Here is a 19,894-nt window from a genome sequence, read left to right as displayed (position 1 = left end):
TAGCCCTGGCTGTCCTAGAGCTTGCTCTGTAGACCAGGCTGGCCTCGAACTCACAGAGATCCCCCTGCCTGTGCATCCGGAGTGCTGACGCTCCGGGCAGGGTGACCCAGGAGCCATGGTGGCCTCTGTGCCTCCATCCTCACTGCTGCCTATCACTGTCTCCACCCAAATGCACAGATGCTGAAACAGGAAGCCCATCCTTGTTTGACCAAACCCAACCTTATCTAAGAAGGGCCATCTGCCCCGTCACCTGCTTGGGGGAAGCAGGGCAGAACCCAGTGGCCTGTGGGTTTGGGGAGTTGCTCTTACCAGCATGGTGCCTGATTTGTGCCCGTGTGGTCCTGTAGAAACAGGCCATAATCACCATATGTCTAATGAGTCACCTGCACTGTGATCAGTCAACAGTACACCATCACAGGGTCAGTAGCTTCGGAGCCCAAACCCCAGTGCATGGTGGGAACACCTGACTACCCCAGCCCTTACTGTGGCTACCAGGTACCCAACTTTCAACCCCTGGGCCGCACCTTCAAGCTCGCCCGCTCTTTTGAAGGTTGATTTATTTCAAGTTTGAGAGCACCTTCCTGGCATGTATGTCTGTGTACCACGTGCTTGCCTAATGCCCAAGAAGGTCAAAAGAGAGATCCCCAGGGACTGGAATTACAGATGGTTTTTAGCAGACAAACGCGAGCTGGGAATTGAACCCAGGTCCTCTGCAAAAGAAACAGATGCTCCCAACCCCGGAGCCAGCTTTCTCCAATCCTCTTCCGTTTCTCCTTGAATACGGAATGTTATAGAAGACTAAAGTGAAAATCACATTTGGCAACCAAGTGTGTCGTGTTGCTCTGTCCCTTCTGTTCAAATAATGGGGATCAAATTCGAGTTGTTGGCCCTCTCCGCAAGCCCCTTTGCCTGCTGAGCCGGCTCCCCAGCCCGCGGCTGTCCTTCAAAATGCTGTTTTTCTGAAAACGCTCTCAGCCCGGCTTCTCGCCTAGAGGTAGGCTAGGCTCAAGCCTGCGAGTCCTCCTGTGGTTCAATGGAGGCTCCCCGGGAAGGAAAACCAGCGACGGAAGGTCGAGGACAGGCTCAGACCATTTCCCAGTCCTCTGTTTACGCGGCGTGCGTTCCCTTGTTTATTTTGGCATGTGCGTGTATTGCGCACGTCACAACGTCACAGGACACGGTGCAGTTCAGGGGAGACCATTCACACTTTCCACCTTGTGGGTTCCGAACTCACGTCGTCCGCTAGGTGGCAACTGCGCCATCTCACCAGACCCAGTTTTTACTTATTTATTTGCAATGTAGTGAGAAAAAAGTACACCTTGCCCCAAGAGGCAGGGGGTTGCCCCTTTGGAACTTGACTCCTTCCCCAGAAGCCTAGTAAAAACGTCTCCATGCCGAGGACCACTGCGCCCCTTCCCCACACCCTAGCTCGCTCGAGCCTCAGCACAGGGACAGCTGGCCCTTTAAGGAGCTCCGCCCCACAGCACGCCGCCAATTGCCTCCGATTGGTCCCGAGCGCGTCCGAGCGCAGCCGAACTTGACGCACCCGCCCGCAACCTGCCCGACGGGCCTCCCACGCGGCTCCGCAGCTTTTCAGCCAATCACCGCCCGGCGCGCCGAGGCTAATCTGCATGACCCCGCCCCTCGTGGGGTCCTCGGCCAATTGGAGCTCTAGGATCGGGTCATTAGCATAGGGGCGGGGCGGGCGCGGACGCTTGGTTGGAGCGTCGCCGCATCCCAGGTCCCGGGAAAGTTTTTTCGGAGGTGAAAAGAGCCGGGAAGTCGGGGCCTGCGCGGGGCGGGGGCTGCGGGGCGCGGCCTCCGGGACTCGATCTCACAACAAAGGATCGCAGGGCCTCCCGCTCGAGGACCTCCCCGCCCCAGGATCCGCCTCCCTCGCCCGGGCGCCCCAGGCACTGGCCTGGGGTTCCCATCGGGGTGACAGGCGGGACCCCTTGACCTCTGCCGGCCTCTGTTCCAGGTCCCGCCCAGCCCAGAGAGGCCATGTCCCACGGTCCCCGGCAGCCAGGCGCGGCCACCGCGTGAGTGCGCCTCCCTGAGCCTGTCCCCACCCCGGGTAACCCTGGACCTGTCCTGTCCCCACCCCGGGTATCCCTGGACATTTCCTGTCTCCATCCGCGGGTAATCCTAGACTGCCGTGCCTCCACCTGGGGACCTCGGACATTCCCTGTCGTTACTCTGGGTATCCCTGCTTTGGGAACCTTTGGTCCTGTCCTGTCCTCTCCTGTCCCCTATCTAACTTATCCCCAACTCCTGGAACTTCTAGTCATGGCCTGTCACTATTTGGGGATTTCTGGCTCTAGGGTCTGTACTCCCCCCCAGAAGTAGCAGGGCATCCGGTGGTCGCCCTAACTCATTCTGTTCGCAGACTCTAGGACCCCCTTGCCTCTGTCCCCTGCTTCAAATCCCTGGGCTGTCCCCGCTGTGGTCAGTGACCCTTGGGTCCTCAAGTCTTGGGGATCTTCATGCTCCTACACGCTTCTCTCTTCTCCAGCCGTAATAAGTGGATGGGTGGTATAGGGAATGCTTCCGGCTCTGGGGGATGACCCTGTTTTTCCGTGTCCTCAAGACCTGCGGGAGGCAAGACGCCGGGCCAGCACGGGGCCTTTGTAGTGGCTGTCAAACAGGAGCGCAGCGAGGGTCCCCGTGCCGGAGAGAAGGGGTCCCAGGAGGAGGAGGTGAGTCCCCACCAGAAAGCCTCGCCCCTGGCTTAGCAACAGGAACCTCACAGGCCCATTCTGTATAGGCCCTCCCACTGAGTAGCAGGAGGCCACGCCCCAACCTACCTGTCAGCGTCTTCAGGCCCACCCCTAGGATGCTCAGTCTCGGCCCAGAATTCTGACCCTTGCTCTGCAGCCCTGCCCCTAAGATAGGCCCCGCCCACACGTCCCGACACAGCCTCCTCCTGCAGCCGGTGAAGAAGCGAGGCTGGCCCAAAGGCAAGAAGAGAAAGAAGATTCTCCCCAACGGGCCCAAGGCCCCGGTCACGGGCTATGTGCGCTTCCTGAATGAGAGGCGGGAGCAGATTCGCACCCGCCACCCAGACCTGCCCTTTCCCGAGATCACGAAGATGCTGGGTGCTGAGTGGAGCAAGCTGCAGCCAACAGAGAAGCAGGTGGGGACCAGGGGAGCCGGGGAGGCAGGGACAGGAGGGTCCCCGAGGCTCCCGGGCATCAGGGCAAGCCTCATGAGTGAGTTCCGGGTTCAGTGAAAGACTCTGAAGAAGGAGGTGAAGACTTGCGCACATACAGGCACGTGCAAATTGTACAGATATTAAAGAACCATAACACAAGCCACACACCAGCCTGCACCCATTGGACATGGAAGTTGGGGGGGGGCAGAGAAAACGCCAGATGTCAGTTAAACCTGGAGAGGGAATGCTCTCCTAGGGTTTGCTGGAAGGAGGCGTGGTGGGGCCTTCGATGGGGTCAGTACAGGCGGAGGGGGGTCCTGGCCCTGGCCTGCCTTCCTCTGGACTGGCTGTGGTCTATCCCCTCCCAGCGATACCTGGATGAGGCGGAGAAGGAGAAACAACAGTACTTGAAGGAGCTCTGGGCATACCAGCAGTCAGAGGCCTACAAGGTCTGCACAGAGAAGATCCAAGAAAACAAAATAAAGAAAGGTGAGTGCCCCACGGGGTTGCAGGCGGGGACCCTGCCCTGGGAGGGTCCCTGGAGGCCTGGCTGACCTGTCCTCCTTCCTCCCCTTCAGAGGACTCCAGCTCTGGGCTCATGAACACCCTCCTGAACGGTCACAAGGTAGGGGCCTCTCTGGCCAGAGAGCGTGGAGGAGAAGAAACTGATGGCTGTAGTTAGTGAGAGCCACTCTAAGGAGGAAGGGGCCATGACCACTTGCGGTCAAGATGTACTCCACAGAGTACATGGAGACACAGAAACTCTGGGGTGCGTCATTGCCCAGAATGCTCGGAGTCCAGGGCTCCACCGCTAGACACAAGGAACTGAAGGTTTTTTCATTTGAGAGAGGGCCTCATGTAGCCCAGGCTAGCCTAGAACTTACTGTGTGGCAGAGGATGGCCTTCAACTCCCCCTCTTTCTGCCTCTCCCTCTCTGGCTGAGGGATGACAGGCACAGTAGTGCAGCCCAGAGCTCTGTGCTGAGGAAGTGCTCCACCCCCCCCCTGAGCCCCAGCCCTTCCTGTGGTTGCCTTGGTGAGGTGGTCTCGGCGGCTCACACTTGCGCTCCTAAACACGTGGGAGCCTGTGTTAGGAGGGTTTTGGCAGGTTTGAAGCTAGCCTGAGACAGATCGAGACCCTGTGTCAGAAAACATAAACACAGCCAGGTGGTGGCGCACACCTCTAATCCCCGCACTCAGGAGGCAGGGGCAGGTGGATCTTTATAAGGCCGGCCTGGTCTACAGAGAGAATTCCAGGACAGCCAAGGCTACACAGAGAAACACTGCCTGTCACACACTACACATGCAACATAAACGTGAAGGGGAAAAACAGGCAAACCCAGAAAGTCCCGGCTCCAGCCTAGTGTGTCTCAGGGTGAGGAACACTCAGTGCCTCCTGCGGAGGATGGGTTCCATTCCCAGAACCCCATGGCTGCTCACAGCCGACGGCTCTGGGGAACCTGCTGCCTCTTCTGGTCTCTGTGGGTACATGACGGGCAGGCAGGTGGGCAGGCACACACGCGCACACACACACAAAGTGAAAACAAAGGCAACAGAAGCAGGCTCAGTGGTCCAGGAGACCTTCCAGGCCCCAGAGATGTGGCTTACCACCAAACTCATTGCCATGTCCCAGGGTGTGGACTGCGATGGCTTTTCCACCTTCGATGTTCCCATTTTCACCGAAGAGTTTTTGGACCAAAACAAAGGTGAGAATTTTAGTGGGCCCTGTTGTCCTTGTTGGAGGAAGCAGAAATGGGAGTGTGGGAGTCAGGCCTGGAAGGTGGAGGGGCTGGGGATGGTGGAGGATGGAGAATAGAAGGAAGATGGGGCCAGGGCTAGAGTGTGCCTGGAGTCAAGGCTGCAGGGTGGGATAGGATTAGGGATGGAGAGAGATTGGGTTCAGGGCTGGAAGGGGGTGGGGTCAGGGAATGAGGGCCCTAGGGTTGGTGATAGGGTCCAGGATGAAAGGGGATGAGGTCAGGGTGAGGCCAAGGATGGGGGGATGGGGTCAGTGTGAGGCCAGGGATGGGGTGGATGAGGTCAGGGGTGAGGCCAGGGATTGGGGGGATGAGGTCAGAGGTGAGGCCAGGAATGGGGGGTATGGGGTCAGGGGTGAGGCTAGGGATGGGGGGTATGGGGGTCAGGGGTGAGGCCAGGAATGGGGGGGATGGGGTCAGGGGTGAGGCTAGGGATGGAAAGGAGGTGTGGTCAGGAGTGAGGCCAGGGATGAAGTGAGCGTAGCCCTCCGGGACAGGCACGGTGGCTGCGGGATAGCCCTGGGCTCTGACTCCCGTCTGGCAGCACGCGAGGCGGAGCTGAGGCGCCTGCGGAAGATGAATGTGGCCTTCGAAGAGCAGAACGCGGTGCTGCAGCGCCATACGCAAAGCATGAGCAGTGCTCGCGAGCGTCTGGAGCAGGAGCTGGCCCTGGAGGAGCGGCGCACGCTGGCGCTGCAGCAGCAACTGCAGGCTGTGAGGCAGGCGCTGACGGCCAGCTTCGCCTCCCTGCCGGTGCCCGGTGCGTGGCCCCGCCCCTGGTCGCCGCCCCGCCTTCCCCGCGTCGCCCCGCCCCGCCCTCCCCGCGGAGGCCCCGCCCCCTCCGCAGGCCGCTCCCCCGGCCCCGCCCCTCACTGACTCGGTGGCCCGCAGGCACCGGGGAGACGCCGACGCTCGGGACGCTGGACTTCTACATGGCTCGTCTGCACGGAGCCATCGAGCGCGACCCCGCGCAGCACGAGAGGCTGATCGCGCGTGTCAAGGAGATCCTGGCGCGGGTGGCCAGGTGCGGGGCGGGGGAGGGCGGGGGGGCGGGGCTCGGCCTCGGGGGCCTCCTCACCTGCCTCCGTCCCACAGCGAGCACCTGTGACAGGCCCGGGAGACGCCCCTCCTCACCCGCCCAGGAAGAAGCTGCACCTTGGGGTCCCCAGACCCCCCTCGGATGAAATCCCAACAGCATCCCTGTAGCCCAGGACCCCACCCCAGGTTGCAGAGCCCAGGAGAACTGCCTGCCTTGCAGGGAGGGTCTCACGACTGTGGGGCAGGAACGGAGGAGCCCCGAGGCCCGACTTGGACACCGCGCCCCAAGCCCCTGCGAGCAGGACCCACCCCGGGTCACCGCGCAGGCACTGACTGCCACGGCACAACCCGGGGGAGGCTGCGGTGCAACCCCACCCCCAGCGCCTTCCTTCACTCAATCCGGACTTTTCAACAAGTGTTCAATAAAAACCAGTGGGTTCTCACTCTCTTGTGTGGCTTTGGAGAAGCGCGCCCCGCCCTTCACCCTGCTCCAGCTGCGGTGGCCTGACCGTGTCCTCCTACCTCTGGCAGAGTCTCAGAACAGTCACTACACTGTTATTAGGTGGGGAAACTGAGGCATAGCTGGGCTGCGGTCTCCCATCGCTCTGTCCCCCCTGAGGTCCTCCGTGGGTCAGGGGCTGGGGACCGCTGGCCACAGTTCATCCTGCCCCGTTTCCAGCCTGGACCCCGTCCACCTCTCGAAAACTTCAGTTTTAGTCGAGCGGTGGTGGCTCACGCCTTTAGTACCAGCACTGGAGAGGCCGAGGCAGGAGGATCTCTGTGAGTTCGAGGCCAGCCTGGTCTACAGAGTAGGCTCCAGAACGGAAGTCCTGACTTAAAGGGACAAAGAGCAGCGCCCATCACTGAGTCCTCCGCCATCTCCCTGTCTAGTTCTGGAACATTCCTCGAGCCCTGACTGCATGAGCCTGCGCCGTGGAGGTCTCATGCCCTCCGCCACTTCCTGTCCTCAGGTCTGGCTGCCTCAGTGAGCACTGCGGCATGTCCTCTTCACAGCTGAGTGGTAGCCCCGGCACCAGGCGTGTGCCCAGGCCGAGTCGCTCTGCCCGGCCTGCCTTGTCTGCTTCCTGTTAAGCCATCCACGTCCACGCCCCGGGGCAGGAGATAACTGTCCAGGATAACTGGCTCAAATTCGAGAGAGGCTGCCAGGACGCTGTTTAATTAATGAGATAGTAAGGGTATCTTTAAAACCTCGCCCAGTTCCACACACACGCCGTGCCAGTGAATCTATCCCCCAAGCCTGACCCGGCCCTCCCCCCAGAACCTCCAGGCATGACCGTATTAGGAATTAGGGCGACGGCTGTAATTAAGTCCAGTGAGGTCACGTCGGGGCAGAGTGGGCGCTGGGCCAAGAGTGAGTGTCCTTTCGAGAGAGGGGCAGTTGACACAGGCGTGTGACGACAGAGGCCAAGGACAGTCGGGGCCTCCCGGAGCACTGGGGATGGGCTGAGCCAGCTGAGCCAGACACAGGAGAATGAATTCCTCCTGAGTTTGTTTTGTGACAAGGTCTCCTGTAGCCGAGGCTAGCCTCCAGAGTAGCCAAGGATGGCTCTGCTCCTCCTGCCTCCACCTCCCCAGGGCTGGGCCTTTTTCTGTCTTATCTAATTTTTATTCTCTGTGACTGGTGTTCTGCTTGTATCGGTATCTGTGATGGTGCCAGGTCTTGGAGTTACAGAGAGTTGTGAGCTGCCATGTGGGCGCTGGGAGTTGAATACAGGTCTTCTGAAAGCACAGGCAGTGCCCCCCCCCCCCCTTTTGGTGTTTTGAGACAGGGTTTCCGCGTGTGGTCTTGGCTGTCCTGGACTCACGCTGTAGACCAGGCTGGCCTCGAACTCACAGAGATCGACCTGTCTCTGCCTCCCCAGTGCCGGGATCAAAGGCGTGGACCACCACCACCCGGCTCACCAAAATCGTTTTTCCAGGGTTGTTGGAATGCAACTTTAATTCCAGCCCTGGGAAGGCTGAGGCGGGAGAAGCAGGAGGGGTTCAGGGTCCTCCTTGGCGGCATAGTGAGTTCTAGGCCAGCCTGGACTACAGGAGACCCTGTCTCAGAGACCGAGCAAAAATTGTGGCGGGAGAGATTTGGAAACAGCCGCAGCAGGGAGCCTTTGAAATAAACAGGTGAGCAACAAGTCACTGGGGGCCCTGGGGACTGAGCCCCGGAGGAGGGCGCAGCTTGTGCAAGGGCCCTGGGGCAGGGCGGGCGCAGGGTGGCGGCTGAGCAGACCGAGGGGCGCGGAAGCGACCCGGGAGCCGCAGGGGGCGCTCCGGGGGAGGGTGTGGGCGGTGGGCTGTGCACGGAGCGGGAGGGGAGGAAGGGGAGGGAGGCCGGGGCGGGGCTCCCCGGGCCGCCGGGCCTGGACGCCGCCCGGAGCCGGGGGCCTCCCCTGTTGTTTGCGGGTCCCCAGGGAGGGCGCGGCTGGCCCTGGCGGGCGGTTTCACCTTCCCCGAGCGGCTCGGGTTCCCGGATCCGCTTACGGCCTGCTGCCGCGGCCGGGGCGGGAGGCGCAGGACGCGGCGGACCCGCGCGCCATGGACAGCGCTGCGCCCCCTGCGCCCCGCGAGCCCGGGGCCGCCGAGCCCCCCGCCCGCCCGCGCCCGCGCCTGGTGTTCCGCACGCAGCTCGCGCACGGCAGCCCCACCGGCAGGATCGAGGGCTTCACCAACGTCCGCGAGCTCTACGCCAAGATCGCCGAGGCCTTCGGCATAGCGCCCACCGAGGTGAGCGCGGGCCCCGGGCCTACCCGGGGTCCCCCACGCAAAGAAACGCGACAAGACCCCGGGGGTGGGATCTCCACGGCCGCCGAGGACCCGACCCAGCCTGCAGGAAGCCCGTGCGGCTGACGGGTGGCAATCAGCTCAGCGGACAGGGTGCTCAGGGCAGGGTGCTCGGTGCTCAGGGTGCTTGTACTCAGCGGGAAGAGCACTCACTAGCGTTCTGACCGCCACGCTCCATCCCCCACACAGGGTTAAGCAGGTGTGCTGATGTCATTCCACCACTGGGAGACTGCACCATTAGACTTTGCACGGAAAAAAAAAAATCACTCTTAATTCCTTGAATTGCATTTTCTTTTTGTTGTTGTTCTTGTTCGGTTTTTGTTTTTGGTTTTGTTTTGTTTTGTTTTGAGACCTTGTAGCTCTGGTTGACTCGCTCTGTAGAGCAGGCTGGCCTCAGACTCGAAGATCCGCCTGCTTCTGCCTCCCGAGTACTGGGATTAAGGCGTGTGCCACCGCTTACCATGTTTTCAATTTGTTATATGTGGGGCTGTCAGAGCGGACATTGGAGGCTGAGGAGCAGTTTGTAGGGTCAGTTCCCGCCCCGCAGAGCAGCTCCTGCGGGCTGGCAGGCTGTCTGGAAGGCCCTTGGCCTGCCCGGCCATCTTGCCTGCTCCCATTCCTTTGTTCGTTCATTTAATTAAGATAATATCTCACTGTAGCCCAGGCTGGCCTGAAACTCTGTAACCCAAGCTGGCTTCTAGCTTGCAGCGATCCCCTTGCCTCAGCTTCCCAGCTTCTGGGGTTACATTTCTGAACCAGGATGCTTGACCGTTTTTTTTTGTTTGTTTGTTTGTTTTGGGGGGACGACTCTCAGTCATCCTCCTGCCTCAGCTCCTGAGTGCTGGGATGACAGGCACAGAGCTTGGCCACGGTTAGGCCAGGCCCTCTTGTTCACAGGTGGGCGTTGGGGGAGGGAGGAGCCGCAGGCCCATGCGGGCCACGGGTGCCTCTGGCCTCCAGGGGGCGCGCGCAGAGCCGGTCTCTCCCAGAGGGGTGTGCGCAGGCTTCGTCATGGCTGATCCCGGGTCCCTGTCCTGTCTGGGCAGATCCTGTTCTGTACCCTCAACAGTCACAAGGTGGACATGCAGAAGCTGCTCGGGGGGCAGATCGGGCTGGAAGACTTCATCTTCGCTCACGTGCGTGGAGAGACCAAAGAGGTGGAGGTCACCAAAACGGAGGACGCTCTGGGGCTGACCATCACAGACAACGGGGCCGGCTACGCCTTCATCAAGGTGCCTGTGGGTGTGTGTCGGAGGTTTGTGCTCCTGTCTGGAGGCCCTGGGGGGGGGGGGGTGGCCGGGCGGCCCCGTGAGCGGCTATGGTTCCCCGCAGAGGATCAAGGAAGGCAGCATCATCAACAGGATTGAGGCAGTGTGCGTGGGCGACAGCATCGAGGCCATCAACGACCACTCCATCGTGGGCTGCCGGCACTACGAGGTGGCCAAGATGCTGCGCGAGCTGCCCAAGTCCCAGCCCTTCACCCTGCGCCTGGTGCAGCCCCGGAGAGCCTTCGGTGAGGGCGGGCGGCGGGTTGCAGGCTGGCCCCAGGCCACGCGAGGCAGGGAATGGTTTCCGAGCCGTGCGTGAGTGCCCACGCTCAGCAGGTGCCCCAGGGTGGCCTGGAGCTCCCCATCCTGGCCCGCCGTGCAACGATCTCTAGGGTGTGCCAGCGATAGGCCGATCTAGAAGAGCTTCTCAAGCTTGGCGATGGGAGCACTATTTTGGGGTGCTTCCTGTGTAGCGTGCCGAGCTTTTCAGGGTGCCGGGCAACTTCTCTCCTCAAGGTTGGACAGCCATGCATGTCCCCAGAGGAAGAGCAATAACTCACTGTGGGATTCCAGGAAAGCCCCACTCTGACCACGCCCCCGTCCCTCACTGGGGAATTCTAGGCGGGGCTCCACCCTGACCACGCCCCCAGCCCCTCACTGGAGGATCCTAGGCGGGGCTCCACCCTGACCACACCCCCAGCCCCTCACTGGAGGATCCTAGGCGGGGCTCCACCCTGACCACGCCCCCAGACCCTCACTGGGAGATTCTAGGCAGAGGCCCTACCCTGGACACGCCCCCATCCCCTCATTGGGCTATTCTAGGCGGGGCTCCACCCATGACCACGCCCCCAGCTCCATAGTCCTGCAACAGCTCTCCAGAGATTGAGGCAGGCAAGCCCTGAGTTCAAGGTGAGCCTGGGCTACGAAAGAAGATCTGTTTGTGACGGAAAACAAACATCTAGCCAAGAGGTGATGGCGCACACGTTCAATCCCAGCACTCAGTAGGCAAGTGGTCTCAGAGTTCGAAACCAGCCTGGTCTTCAGAGCAAGTTTCAGGACAGCCAGGCTTACTCTGAGAAACAAACAAGCAAACAAAAATAAATAAATAGACATAAAAAAGAAAACAAATGTGAAGAACAGCCCACACAAAACAACACATCTGTCCCTGCCTTGTCCGCTCCAGATATGATTGGCCAGAGGAGCAGGAGCAGCAAGTGTCCTGTGGAAGCCAAAGTGAGCAGCGGGAAGGAGACTCTGCGCCTGCGCTCCGGGGCCCCTGCCACTGTGGAGGAAGCGGTGAGTGACCGCAATTAAGGCTTGTCAAGCCCAGACCTGTCACCGCAGCACTCAGGAGGATGGTCACAAGTTCAAGGCCAGCCTGGCTTCTGAGCAGGACCCTGTATCAATAAGATGAGGACCCTGTTCTCAGAGCCTCAGTTTCCCGGCTTGTACAGCGGGTACAAGTTGGAGGACGGGACAGCAGGGAGCGGTCCAGGTCACAGAGCCCAAGGAGTGGTCCCTACTCCTGGCCAGAGCAGCAGCAGCAGCAGGGGCCGCGGGGACCCCAACTTACCTTTACCGTGGGGCTGTTTTACAGTCGTGTGCATGCGGAGGTCAAAGGTTAGCGTCTGTGTCTTCCTCTCTCCCCAACTTTTAATTTTTTAAATTGCATTTATTGCTTTATTACATTTTGCCCGAGTTACGTGCGCGCGCGCCCGTGCGGATGAGTGGCTCCACCACTGAAGAAAGCGGTTCCAGTCTAGGGCCCCGGGGGCGGGCCTGGTGGGCGTCGCCCTCGGGCTGGGGGCGTGGCTCCCGCCCGTCACTCAGCGGCGTTCCCCGTCCGCAGCCCAGCGACGTGGAGGAGGCGGCGGCGCGCAGGGTGGACGACCTGCTGGAGAGCTACATGGGGATCCGGGACCCCGAGCTGGGTAAGCGGCGCGGGTAAGCGCGGGGCCCCCGGCGCGGGCGTGGGCGCGGGCGGTCCGTCCTGCCCACCCCGTCCTGCTGCCCCTCCCTGCCTGCCTGTCCATCCCGTCCCTCCGTCTGTCCGTCCGGCCCTGCAGCGGCCGCGGTGGTGGAGACTGCGCGGAGCTCGGCGGGAGCGCAGGCCTTCGCGCGCGGCCTGGACGCCGTTCTGGGCGAGTTCGCCTTCCCGGACGAGTTCGTGGTGGAGGTGTGGGCGGCCGTCGGCGAGGCCCGCGACGCCTGTGGCTAGCGTGTGTGGGAGTCCGAAGCCCTGCGCCCAGCCCCCTGCCGCAGCGCCGCTCCAGAACCCAGGACAGCCCCGAGACAAGGCCCGGCTCTCGAACCCGCCCCAGTTCCGCCGCCCAGGCCCACCCCAAGGCCCAGCCCAACGCTAGCACCCAGCTCAACCCCGAGGCCCGGCCTGGATCCAGAAACCGCCCCGGTTCTGTGACCCAGGCCCAGCCCGAGGTCCTGCCTGCTTCTGGAACCCCAGTCCTCTCTGAAACCCAGCCTGATTCTGGGACGCAGCCTGGTTCCAGAACCGAAGTCAGCCCTGAAGTTCGGGCTGGCATTGGAACCCAGGACGGCCCTGGGGCCCAGCGTTGCTCCAGAGCCTATCCTGAAACTGAAAGCCAACCCGTCCCTAGAGCCCAGGCTGGCCCTGAGTCCAGGCCCAGTTCTGGAGCTCAGGGCAGTCCTGAAGACCACAACAGCCCCAGAGCCCAGGCTGGCCCTCAGGTCAGATTCCACTCGCAGACCAAGGTTGCTTCTGGAACAGAGACAGGCCGTGAGGGTGGGCCCGGTTCTAGAACACAGACACACCCAGTCAGAAATTCCTGCTCTAGAGCACGGCCAGGCACGGGGCCCACGCCCCATGCCGGAGCCCAGGTCACGGCTGACCGTCAGCCCTCCAAAGTCCAGCCAGGCCCTGCTGCCCTGAAGCCACGCTCTGGAACCCCGATAAAGAGCCAGCTAGGCTCAGAGCACCGCCCCAGCCCCGAGTCCTGGCAGTCAGGTTCCCAGACCCAGCTCAGGTGTGAAGCAGTCGCTGGGGAGGCCCGGCCCTTCTCTGATGCTTGGAGAGGCTCTGGAGGAACCGCTAACTCCAGACCTCACACAAGATCTACCACACCGCTGACTGATGGAACCCAAGCCGGCTCACAGAGCCAGGCACCTCCCCGACCCCTGGGCAGTGCAGGCAGCCAAAGCCATGCTGCTGCCCCTTCCAGACTGAAGCCCCAGCCCTGCCCCTCAGCCCGGCCGCCCCCCGGCACCTCCCGTCGCCCCACACCCCCAGCTGGCTGCAGTGATGAGTCCCGAATGCCATGCACCCCAGAAGCGAGGCCCAGCTCCGGGATGTCGCTGGCCACCAAGCTCTCCCCACCCAGAAGGCATGCCAGCTCCAGGACACAGTCCGATTCTGGGACCCAGACGGACTTCCAGACCGGGCCCAGCTCCGGAGCCCCCTCAGGTTGTGCTAGCGATCGAGGGTCTCAGTCACAGCCTTTGGCAGAGAAGGAGCCCGGCTCCAGGGCCTTGTCTAGTTCTGGGGACAAAACCCAGCAGCCGAAGACAGCTGGAGCCAGCTGTGTCCCCAAGGCAGACGCAGGACAGCGCCTTGACCCTGGAGTCCACTCGGCCTCCAGAACCCAGTTCAGTCCTCAGGTACCAGCACCCAGAGCTCAGTCCAGGCTGGCAGAGGTGTTGAGTTCCAGAACCGGCCCCGGCCCTGGCCCTGGCCCCAGCAGTTCTGGAAGTAAGCCCAGCTCAGGAGCCTGCCCCCTCAACTCTAGAGACAGCAGTGGCCCTCAGACCCCAGGCTTTGAGCCCAGCACACAGCCTGCTCCCCTGGCCCCACCTCAGTCTCTAAGCCCCCCCCCCCCCAGAGCTCCCACCCCTGCCCCCAGCAAGGTTGCTAGGCCCCAGCCTCAGGAGGAAACCCGGGCCACAGCCAGCCCCAGGCCAGGCCCCTCGGCCACTCTCCTGAACCGCGGCTCGCGCGCCCCCAGCGCCACCTCGGAGAAGCCAGCCCTTTCTCCCAAGCCCCAGCTAGGTCTCCAGAAGCCCGTGCCCCCCACCATATGTGTCACTCCCAGCCCCACCCCCAGGCCTGGGCCCCGCCCTAGCCTGTGACCCGACTCATCCCAGTAGGAGGGCAGGAGGGTGGAAACTGAGGCTTGGGTTTCAGGGGCCTGGCTGCGAACCCCGCGTAACAGGACCTGGCCAGGCCACGGAAGGCACCGGGGATGGAAGGCTCCCGGGACCTCGGTGGTGAATAAAGGAGCCGCGCGCCCCCACAGTCGCCTATTTCCCTTTGCCAGTGGTCTGCACGGAGCTGCGGGGCGGGGCGGGGGCAGATGGACGCACAAGGGACGCTTGGCTGAGCACCTGCTGTAGACATGACCTCCATCACCTGGCCATTCAAACATTTATTGAGCACGTGTGTTGGGCAGCCTCGGAGCGAGGGCGCCCAGCAAACAATGGAGGGGTTGGAGACCCCACCGAGACCTGGCCTTGGGGACCATGGTGGGCGCTTCCAGCACCCAGGGCCGGTGACCCTTGAGCCCCGGGCTTTGGCAGGGTGGGGCTCCCCATCCATGCCCCAGGCCGCTAGCTGGTAGGGAGGCATCTTCGGGGTTCACAGAAGCGAGACCCCTGTTGATGGCTGCCCTCCTTAGTCCACAGAGCCTTGGCGCTCCTGAGGCGGGGCCTGGCGGCGGCAGCCACCGAGGACCTGAGGTCTGGGGGACGGTCCTTCAGGGTCCGCTGGGCGTGGCCTGGGCTGGGACCTGCGTTGGGGGCGGGGGCGAGAACAGAGCCCGGAGCCGTGAGCTGAGCCCCGGATGCAGGCGCCGGAGCACCGACCTGCGGAACAGGATGTACACCCAGGGGTCCAAGATCTGGTTCCACGTGGCCACGCGCAGGTAGATGAGCAGCTGGTGCTCCGTGGCCCGCGACAGCTGCCCGGAGGGGCTCGTGGCGGGCGGCGCCTGCAGCAAGATCTGCACGATGAAAACCTGCGGAGCAGACTTGTGCTGGGTGACCTGGGGCGGAGGGACGGTCTCTGAGCTGCTGCTGGCCACGAAGGCGAGCAGGCTCTGGCGTGTGGTCCTACTAGGGAGCCAGGCTCCGACCTCCTCCTTTGCACTGATTTTATTTTACTGAGTCAGGGTCTCACTGTGTGGCCCAGGCTGGCCTCAGACTCCAGCCTCTGCCTCTCGAGTGCTGGGATTAACTGTGTGCGCCACCACGCTGGCTTTTCTTTTTATTTTTAAACAGAGCCTGGCCAAACTGGGACTCGGTCCTGAGAGCCTGGGCCACGCGCCTGCTTCTCCAGGCTCAGAGAAAAGTCGGCTTTGTGCTGGGGGAGTCTGTATACAGTTGGCACACGATAAATGTTTGCTGAAGGAATTAAAAACCAACCCATGCTCATGTTCAAGCTACCCTCCCTCAGCCAGCTGGGCCCTGCCCTCCCGGGAGGGCACCTGCGCAAGCGCAGAGTGCACGTGGCGCCTAGGAATGTCCTGCACCCAGCAGTCTAGCAGGCGAACTTCTATTCATCCTTCAGAGCCCTCCCGCAGAGTGTACAAGCCCAGCAAGTTTTTCCTGTGACACCTGCGGCCGATCCTGGAAGCCCGAGAGGATCCGAACCCTGGGGCTCCCCCTCTCCCGGAGACGCGGTGGGGTGGGGGCTCCCACGCGGGGACTCACCAGCAGGGGCATCCAGCACACGGTGGCCACCATCATGATGCCCAGGAGCTGCACCATCATTTCCACCTCGCCGTCCCGCGGGCGCTGCGCGGCCGGGGGCGCGCGGTAGACGCGGCAGAGCGTGGCCACGCTCAGCGTGTTGAGCAGGAAGGCCAGGGCCACGGCCGCGGCGCCCAGCAGCGCGAACAGCAGCCCGAAGGCCAGGTCCCCGCGCCGCGCGCCCAGCGTCAGGAAGCACCAGGAGCCGGGGTACTGCACGCTGTAGCGCCCGAGCCCCAGCAGCGGCAGCAGCGCCAGCGCCCCGGCCACCGCCCACGCCAGCGCCACGGTGGCCCACGCGTGGCGGCGCGGCGCGGCCCGCCAGAACGGCCGTGTGATGCCCGCCGACCGCTCGGCCGCCATGGCGGCGCCCAGCAGCAGGGGGCAGAGGCCGAAGAAGACCATGGCGGCGCCCATGAAGCGGCACAGGTGGCAGCGGGGGTCGGTGGCGCGCCAGTCCAGCAGGGCGACGTGCTGCGCCGCCGCCACGGCGCCCGTGACCAGCAGCCCCAGGAGGTCCGTGAGCACCAGGCCGCACGCCAGGGCCGCGAAGGCCGAGCGGGGCCCCGCGCCCGCCCGCGTCCCGGCCAGCGCGCTCAGCGCCAGCAGGTTGGAGCCCACGCCCAGCGCGCCGAAGGACGCCGAGTACCAGGGCGACGCGATGGCGCGCCGCTCCTGCAGGGAGATGTTCACCGGCCGCAGGCAGGCCCCCGGCGCGCTGCCGTTGGGCCACATGGCTTCCGAGCCCGTCGTGGCCGGAGGTCAGCACCGCATCAGGCGCAGGTGGCCGGGCCGGTGCGGCTCAGGTGCCCCTGCAACACAGGGCGGGCTGGTCACGCTGGCCTGTTGTGAACGCCTATCCAGCCCTCAGTGTCCCAGAACAAATGCCCTTTCTTCGAGGCGGGCCGCCCGACTACCCCTCCTGACCCCAGCCCGGCCTGGAACGATAAATCCTCCTGCCTCAGCCTCCCCAGCAGCTGCCACCATAGAGCTATGACCTACCACTTCTCCCCCCCTCCCTGAAGTCCTGGGCTTGGGCTCCAATCCTTGAGCTGACTGCTCGGCCTCAGTTTCCCCACCTGTCAGTCATCCCAGGCTGTGAGGGCTTGGGGGCACACTCACCGAACTGCTGTGGGCCCATCCACCCCTTCCTGACGTCACCTTTATAATAAGAAATGGAACCAGAAGGTCACGGTCCATTTTGGGAAAAAAAAAAAAAAGAGCCAGACAGATGGCAACGGTTCCCCAGGGAGGACTCGGGCATGGAGACCGGTGCAGGGCGAAGGGCGGTGCAGGGACAGAGCCCAGGTCTAAAAGTGAGACCATGCAAAAACCAGACGTTCCCCCAACGGGGAGGCTGAGGCAGGAGGATTGCTGTGAGTTTAAGCTACACGGGGAGACTTGAAAAATAACATATAAGTAAATGAGTGAAAAAACCAAGCCCAGAGACCAGAGTGAGGCACCAGTCACACGGTGTTCCTGTGAAGCCCAGAGCGAGCTACGGCGACCCTCCTGCCTCAGGTCCCTGGTCCCCACCACGTTTGGCCTTTTTTCTTAGGGTGTTTGTCAGTGGTGGTTGGCTATCGGCTTACTTTGCTTTGTTTTTAACATCACTTTTCTGTGTGTGAGGGCACACATTCAGCCCAGTGCGTGCGGAGGTTAGAGGACAACTCGGCAGGAGTGGGTCCCCGCCTTTCACCCATGGGTCGTCAGGCTTGGCTATGTTGTTAGCCCTTGGCCCTCTCTCCCCTCACTCTGGTATTCAGGGGTCAGGAAGTACCCTCTGTTCTTGTCCCCATGTCCCCACAGAGCCAGAGAGTTTCCCTCCTGGTGCTGGGAACCGTGATCCATCCCTTACACCCGCACCTGGCACACAGCAGGCGCTCAAGGCATGCAACCCAGGGTGCTCCAGGCAGGCACAAGCAGCTGAGTGGGTGCTGCCGCCTTGTTCCAGGGGAGAAACTGAGGCTCAGAGACAAGGGGGCAGGGCAGGCACCCTGGCTCTGAGGCATATACTTGAGTTGTTGTGCTGGGTCCCCCAGGATTGCTGCTCCCCCTCCAGGGTGGGTTTACTTCAGCAGCCGACCCCACTTGGCCCAGCCTTGCTGAGGACATTGAGTCCCTCATACCCGCTGTGTCCCTCGATGGGCGCTTTGACCCCAGGAAGCTGGGATCTGGGACCAAGGATGAATGGCGGTTTCCAGACCTCCTCCCCTGGGGTTCAGGTGATAATGGCAGGCTCAAGTGGCCCAGGAGAGACCCTGAAGCTCTCACACTGGCCAGCGGTCCCTGGAGGATCATTTGGCATCCCTGTGGCACAGCAGGTTTCACAGCCTCAGAGCAGAGAGCTTCAGGCCTAGAAACTTGGAGGCTCAGGAACTTTATTGCCTGTCTGCCTGTCCTGATGCAGATTCTCACTGTGTAGCTTGGCCTGGAACTCACTGAGATCCTTCCAGGATGACAGGCACAAGCTGCCACACGTGACCCCTGACTCGCTGGGATGGGGTGGGTGACAGGACCCCTCAGGGTGGTCTTGTGCTCCTGAACTATGTGCCCACTACTGGGGCCAGGGCGCTGGTCCCCATTCCTGGAGGCCCAGGCTGGGTGGCTGCGCTCCAGCCTTGGAGGAATGTGGTGTGTGGCTGGGCTCCAGGCCCCTCCTCCTCCTCCCAGCTCATCATCTCCAGCAAGCCTGGCAGCCTCCAGCAGCCCTGCTCCCCACACCCATCACTGGGGCCACCCAGTGCGTGCGCTACAGCCTCAGTTTCCCCCTGTGCAGTGAAGCTGCCTCCCTTGGTGGCTTTCTGTTTCGGGGCTCCTGAGGGCCTCAGCCTTGGCCCCGGCTGTGGCCAGTGGGGATGCTGTGACGGCTCTGCCAATCCCCTGAGCACACTGTGCACCCCACAGCCCCTCAGGGCTCCCCACAGGTAGTTTCTCTCAGGACCACTTCCTGTGTGCTGTCGCAGCCCCAGGGTGCCACTCTGGGCTGGGCCTCAGTGTCCTGGTGTGTTTGGTGGACACCCACTCGGGGGTGGGCAGGGGCTGGAGCTCGGAGCTGTGTGCCCAGCCCCACACTCCGCCCCAGCTCCATCGTTGCCTGAGCATCCTGGACAGGCCTTTCCCAGACACAGGGAACCAGGATACCCACGTGCAGCCAAGCAGCTGGGCCAGTGCAGCCCATCTGAGGTGTAAAGGCCACACCCCAGGGTCTTCAGGGAACTTGGGTCGCCACCACCCCTGCAGCGGGAGGAAGCCCCAGCTGAGCGGGCTCCTCGGGGACCAAAGAGCACAGATGCGGTGTCACCTTAGAGGCCAGGAACTCACCTGTCCAGGGTGCCGTCTGCGCTGTCCAAGGCCAGGCAGGGAGCTAAGTCCTTTGGGGAAACCAAGTCACGCTGGTTGAAGGCAGGCCCCAACAGAAGCCCTGGGATTGTGGGTGGATGGCGGAGTGCTGGGGACTCCCGGGAGGGGGCACAGGGCCTGGGGGATGGAGCAGTGAGGCCCCGCCCTGTCTCCATCTATCTTTCTGCCTGTCTCTCGGCAGCCCCGCCCCCCGTGCTGGCCTCGCCCCCTGTCCTGGGGCGGGAACCCGGCAGGGCACCAGGGTCGGTCGTTGAAAGGCCAGGAACTGAGGCCCAGGCCCGGTGTGGGACAAGCTGAGCAGCCAGATGGAGCCAGTCCTGGCGCAGCACTGCCTAACCCTCTAGGGGACTGGGGCGGCCAGCTCCAGCCTGACGGCAGGAGCCAGGGCGCTGGGGGAGGGGGTGCACGTGGTGAGGGAGGGATGCTACGGGGAAGGCCACTGTAGGAGCCCTGGGGTGCAGAGGCCGGGCGGGGCTGCCAGTCTTCTGCATTGTGGCTCGGGGAGGTGATCCTCCGCCCTGACGTGGACCAGGATGCCTGGCCTCGCTGTGACCCCGCCCCACCCGGCATCAACCGGACTTCCAGCAGGAGCCGGAAGCCCCCTTGTCTGTGCCCTGCCCCCAGCTTTCCTGAGGGGCCCTGCACCCTAACTTGCCTCTTCCCTGGTGAGGCGCCTCAGAGAGGCAGCCTTGGCTCCAAGGCCTGGTCTCTGGGCCAGGGCTGCCCTTGCCTATCCATTTCCCCAGGTTTCTGTGCTCAGGGCTGCTGAGTACATGTCCTCACCTGCCCAGCCTTAGGCTA

General features: G+C 62.8%; 3 protein-coding genes across 5 annotated transcripts; 2 read left to right on the top strand and 1 right to left on the bottom strand.

Moving 5' to 3' along the window:
- The first annotated feature begins 1,728 nt into the window (after positions 1-1,728).
- On the top strand, positions 1,729-6,391 carry Hmg20b (high mobility group 20B). 2 transcript variants are annotated; one of them, XM_055607869.1, is made up of 10 exons: positions 1,729-1,764; positions 1,982-2,042; positions 2,591-2,699; positions 2,933-3,136; positions 3,523-3,643; positions 3,733-3,779; positions 4,787-4,859; positions 5,455-5,670; positions 5,802-5,934; positions 6,006-6,391. In XM_055607869.1, exons 2-10 carry the CDS (start codon positions 2,005-2,007, stop codon positions 6,016-6,018), a joined length of 954 nt encoding a protein of 317 aa, XP_055463844.1. In that variant the 5' UTR covers positions 1,729-1,764; positions 1,982-2,004; the 3' UTR covers positions 6,019-6,391. The 2 variants fall into 2 exon arrangements, with proteins under 2 accessions (XP_055463844.1, XP_055463845.1); XM_055607870.1 differs by lacking the exons at positions 1,729-1,764; positions 1,982-2,042 and adding an exon at positions 2,081-2,142.
- A 1,940-nt stretch (positions 6,392-8,331) lies between these two features.
- Positions 8,332-14,287, top strand: Gipc3 (GIPC PDZ domain containing family member 3). 2 transcript variants are annotated; one of them, XM_055607594.1, is made up of 6 exons: positions 8,332-8,687; positions 9,791-9,976; positions 10,077-10,257; positions 11,196-11,308; positions 11,862-11,943; positions 12,079-12,315. In XM_055607594.1, the coding sequence occupies exons 1-6, from the start codon at positions 8,499-8,501 to the stop codon at positions 12,228-12,230; spliced, it is 903 nt and encodes a 300-aa protein (XP_055463569.1). In that variant the 5' UTR covers positions 8,332-8,498; the 3' UTR covers positions 12,231-12,315. The 2 variants fall into 2 exon arrangements, with proteins under 2 accessions (XP_055463569.1, XP_055463568.1); XM_055607593.1 differs by having other exon boundaries at positions 8,630-8,687; positions 9,814-9,976; positions 11,862-11,956; positions 12,079-14,287.
- A 381-nt stretch (positions 14,288-14,668) lies between these two features.
- Positions 14,669-19,448, bottom strand: Tbxa2r (thromboxane A2 receptor). Its single transcript, XM_055607789.1, has 3 exons — positions 19,055-19,448; positions 15,692-16,542; positions 14,669-14,997 (listed from the first exon to the last, which is right to left on the bottom strand). The coding sequence occupies exons 2-3, from the start codon at positions 16,463-16,465 to the stop codon at positions 14,737-14,739; spliced, it is 1,035 nt and encodes a 344-aa protein (XP_055463764.1). The 5' UTR covers positions 16,466-16,542; positions 19,055-19,448; the 3' UTR covers positions 14,669-14,736.
- Between the last annotated feature and the right edge of the window lie 446 nt (positions 19,449-19,894).

The sequence above is a fragment of the Psammomys obesus genome, unplaced genomic scaffold, assembly GCF_907164565.1.
Source record: "Psammomys obesus unplaced genomic scaffold, mPsaObe1.curated_primary_1811, whole genome shotgun sequence".
Taxonomy (NCBI): Eukaryota; Metazoa; Chordata; class Mammalia; order Rodentia; family Muridae; genus Psammomys; species Psammomys obesus.
The sequence above is the reverse complement of the archived record's forward strand: the minus strand, read 5'-3'. Positions and strand labels throughout refer to the sequence as shown.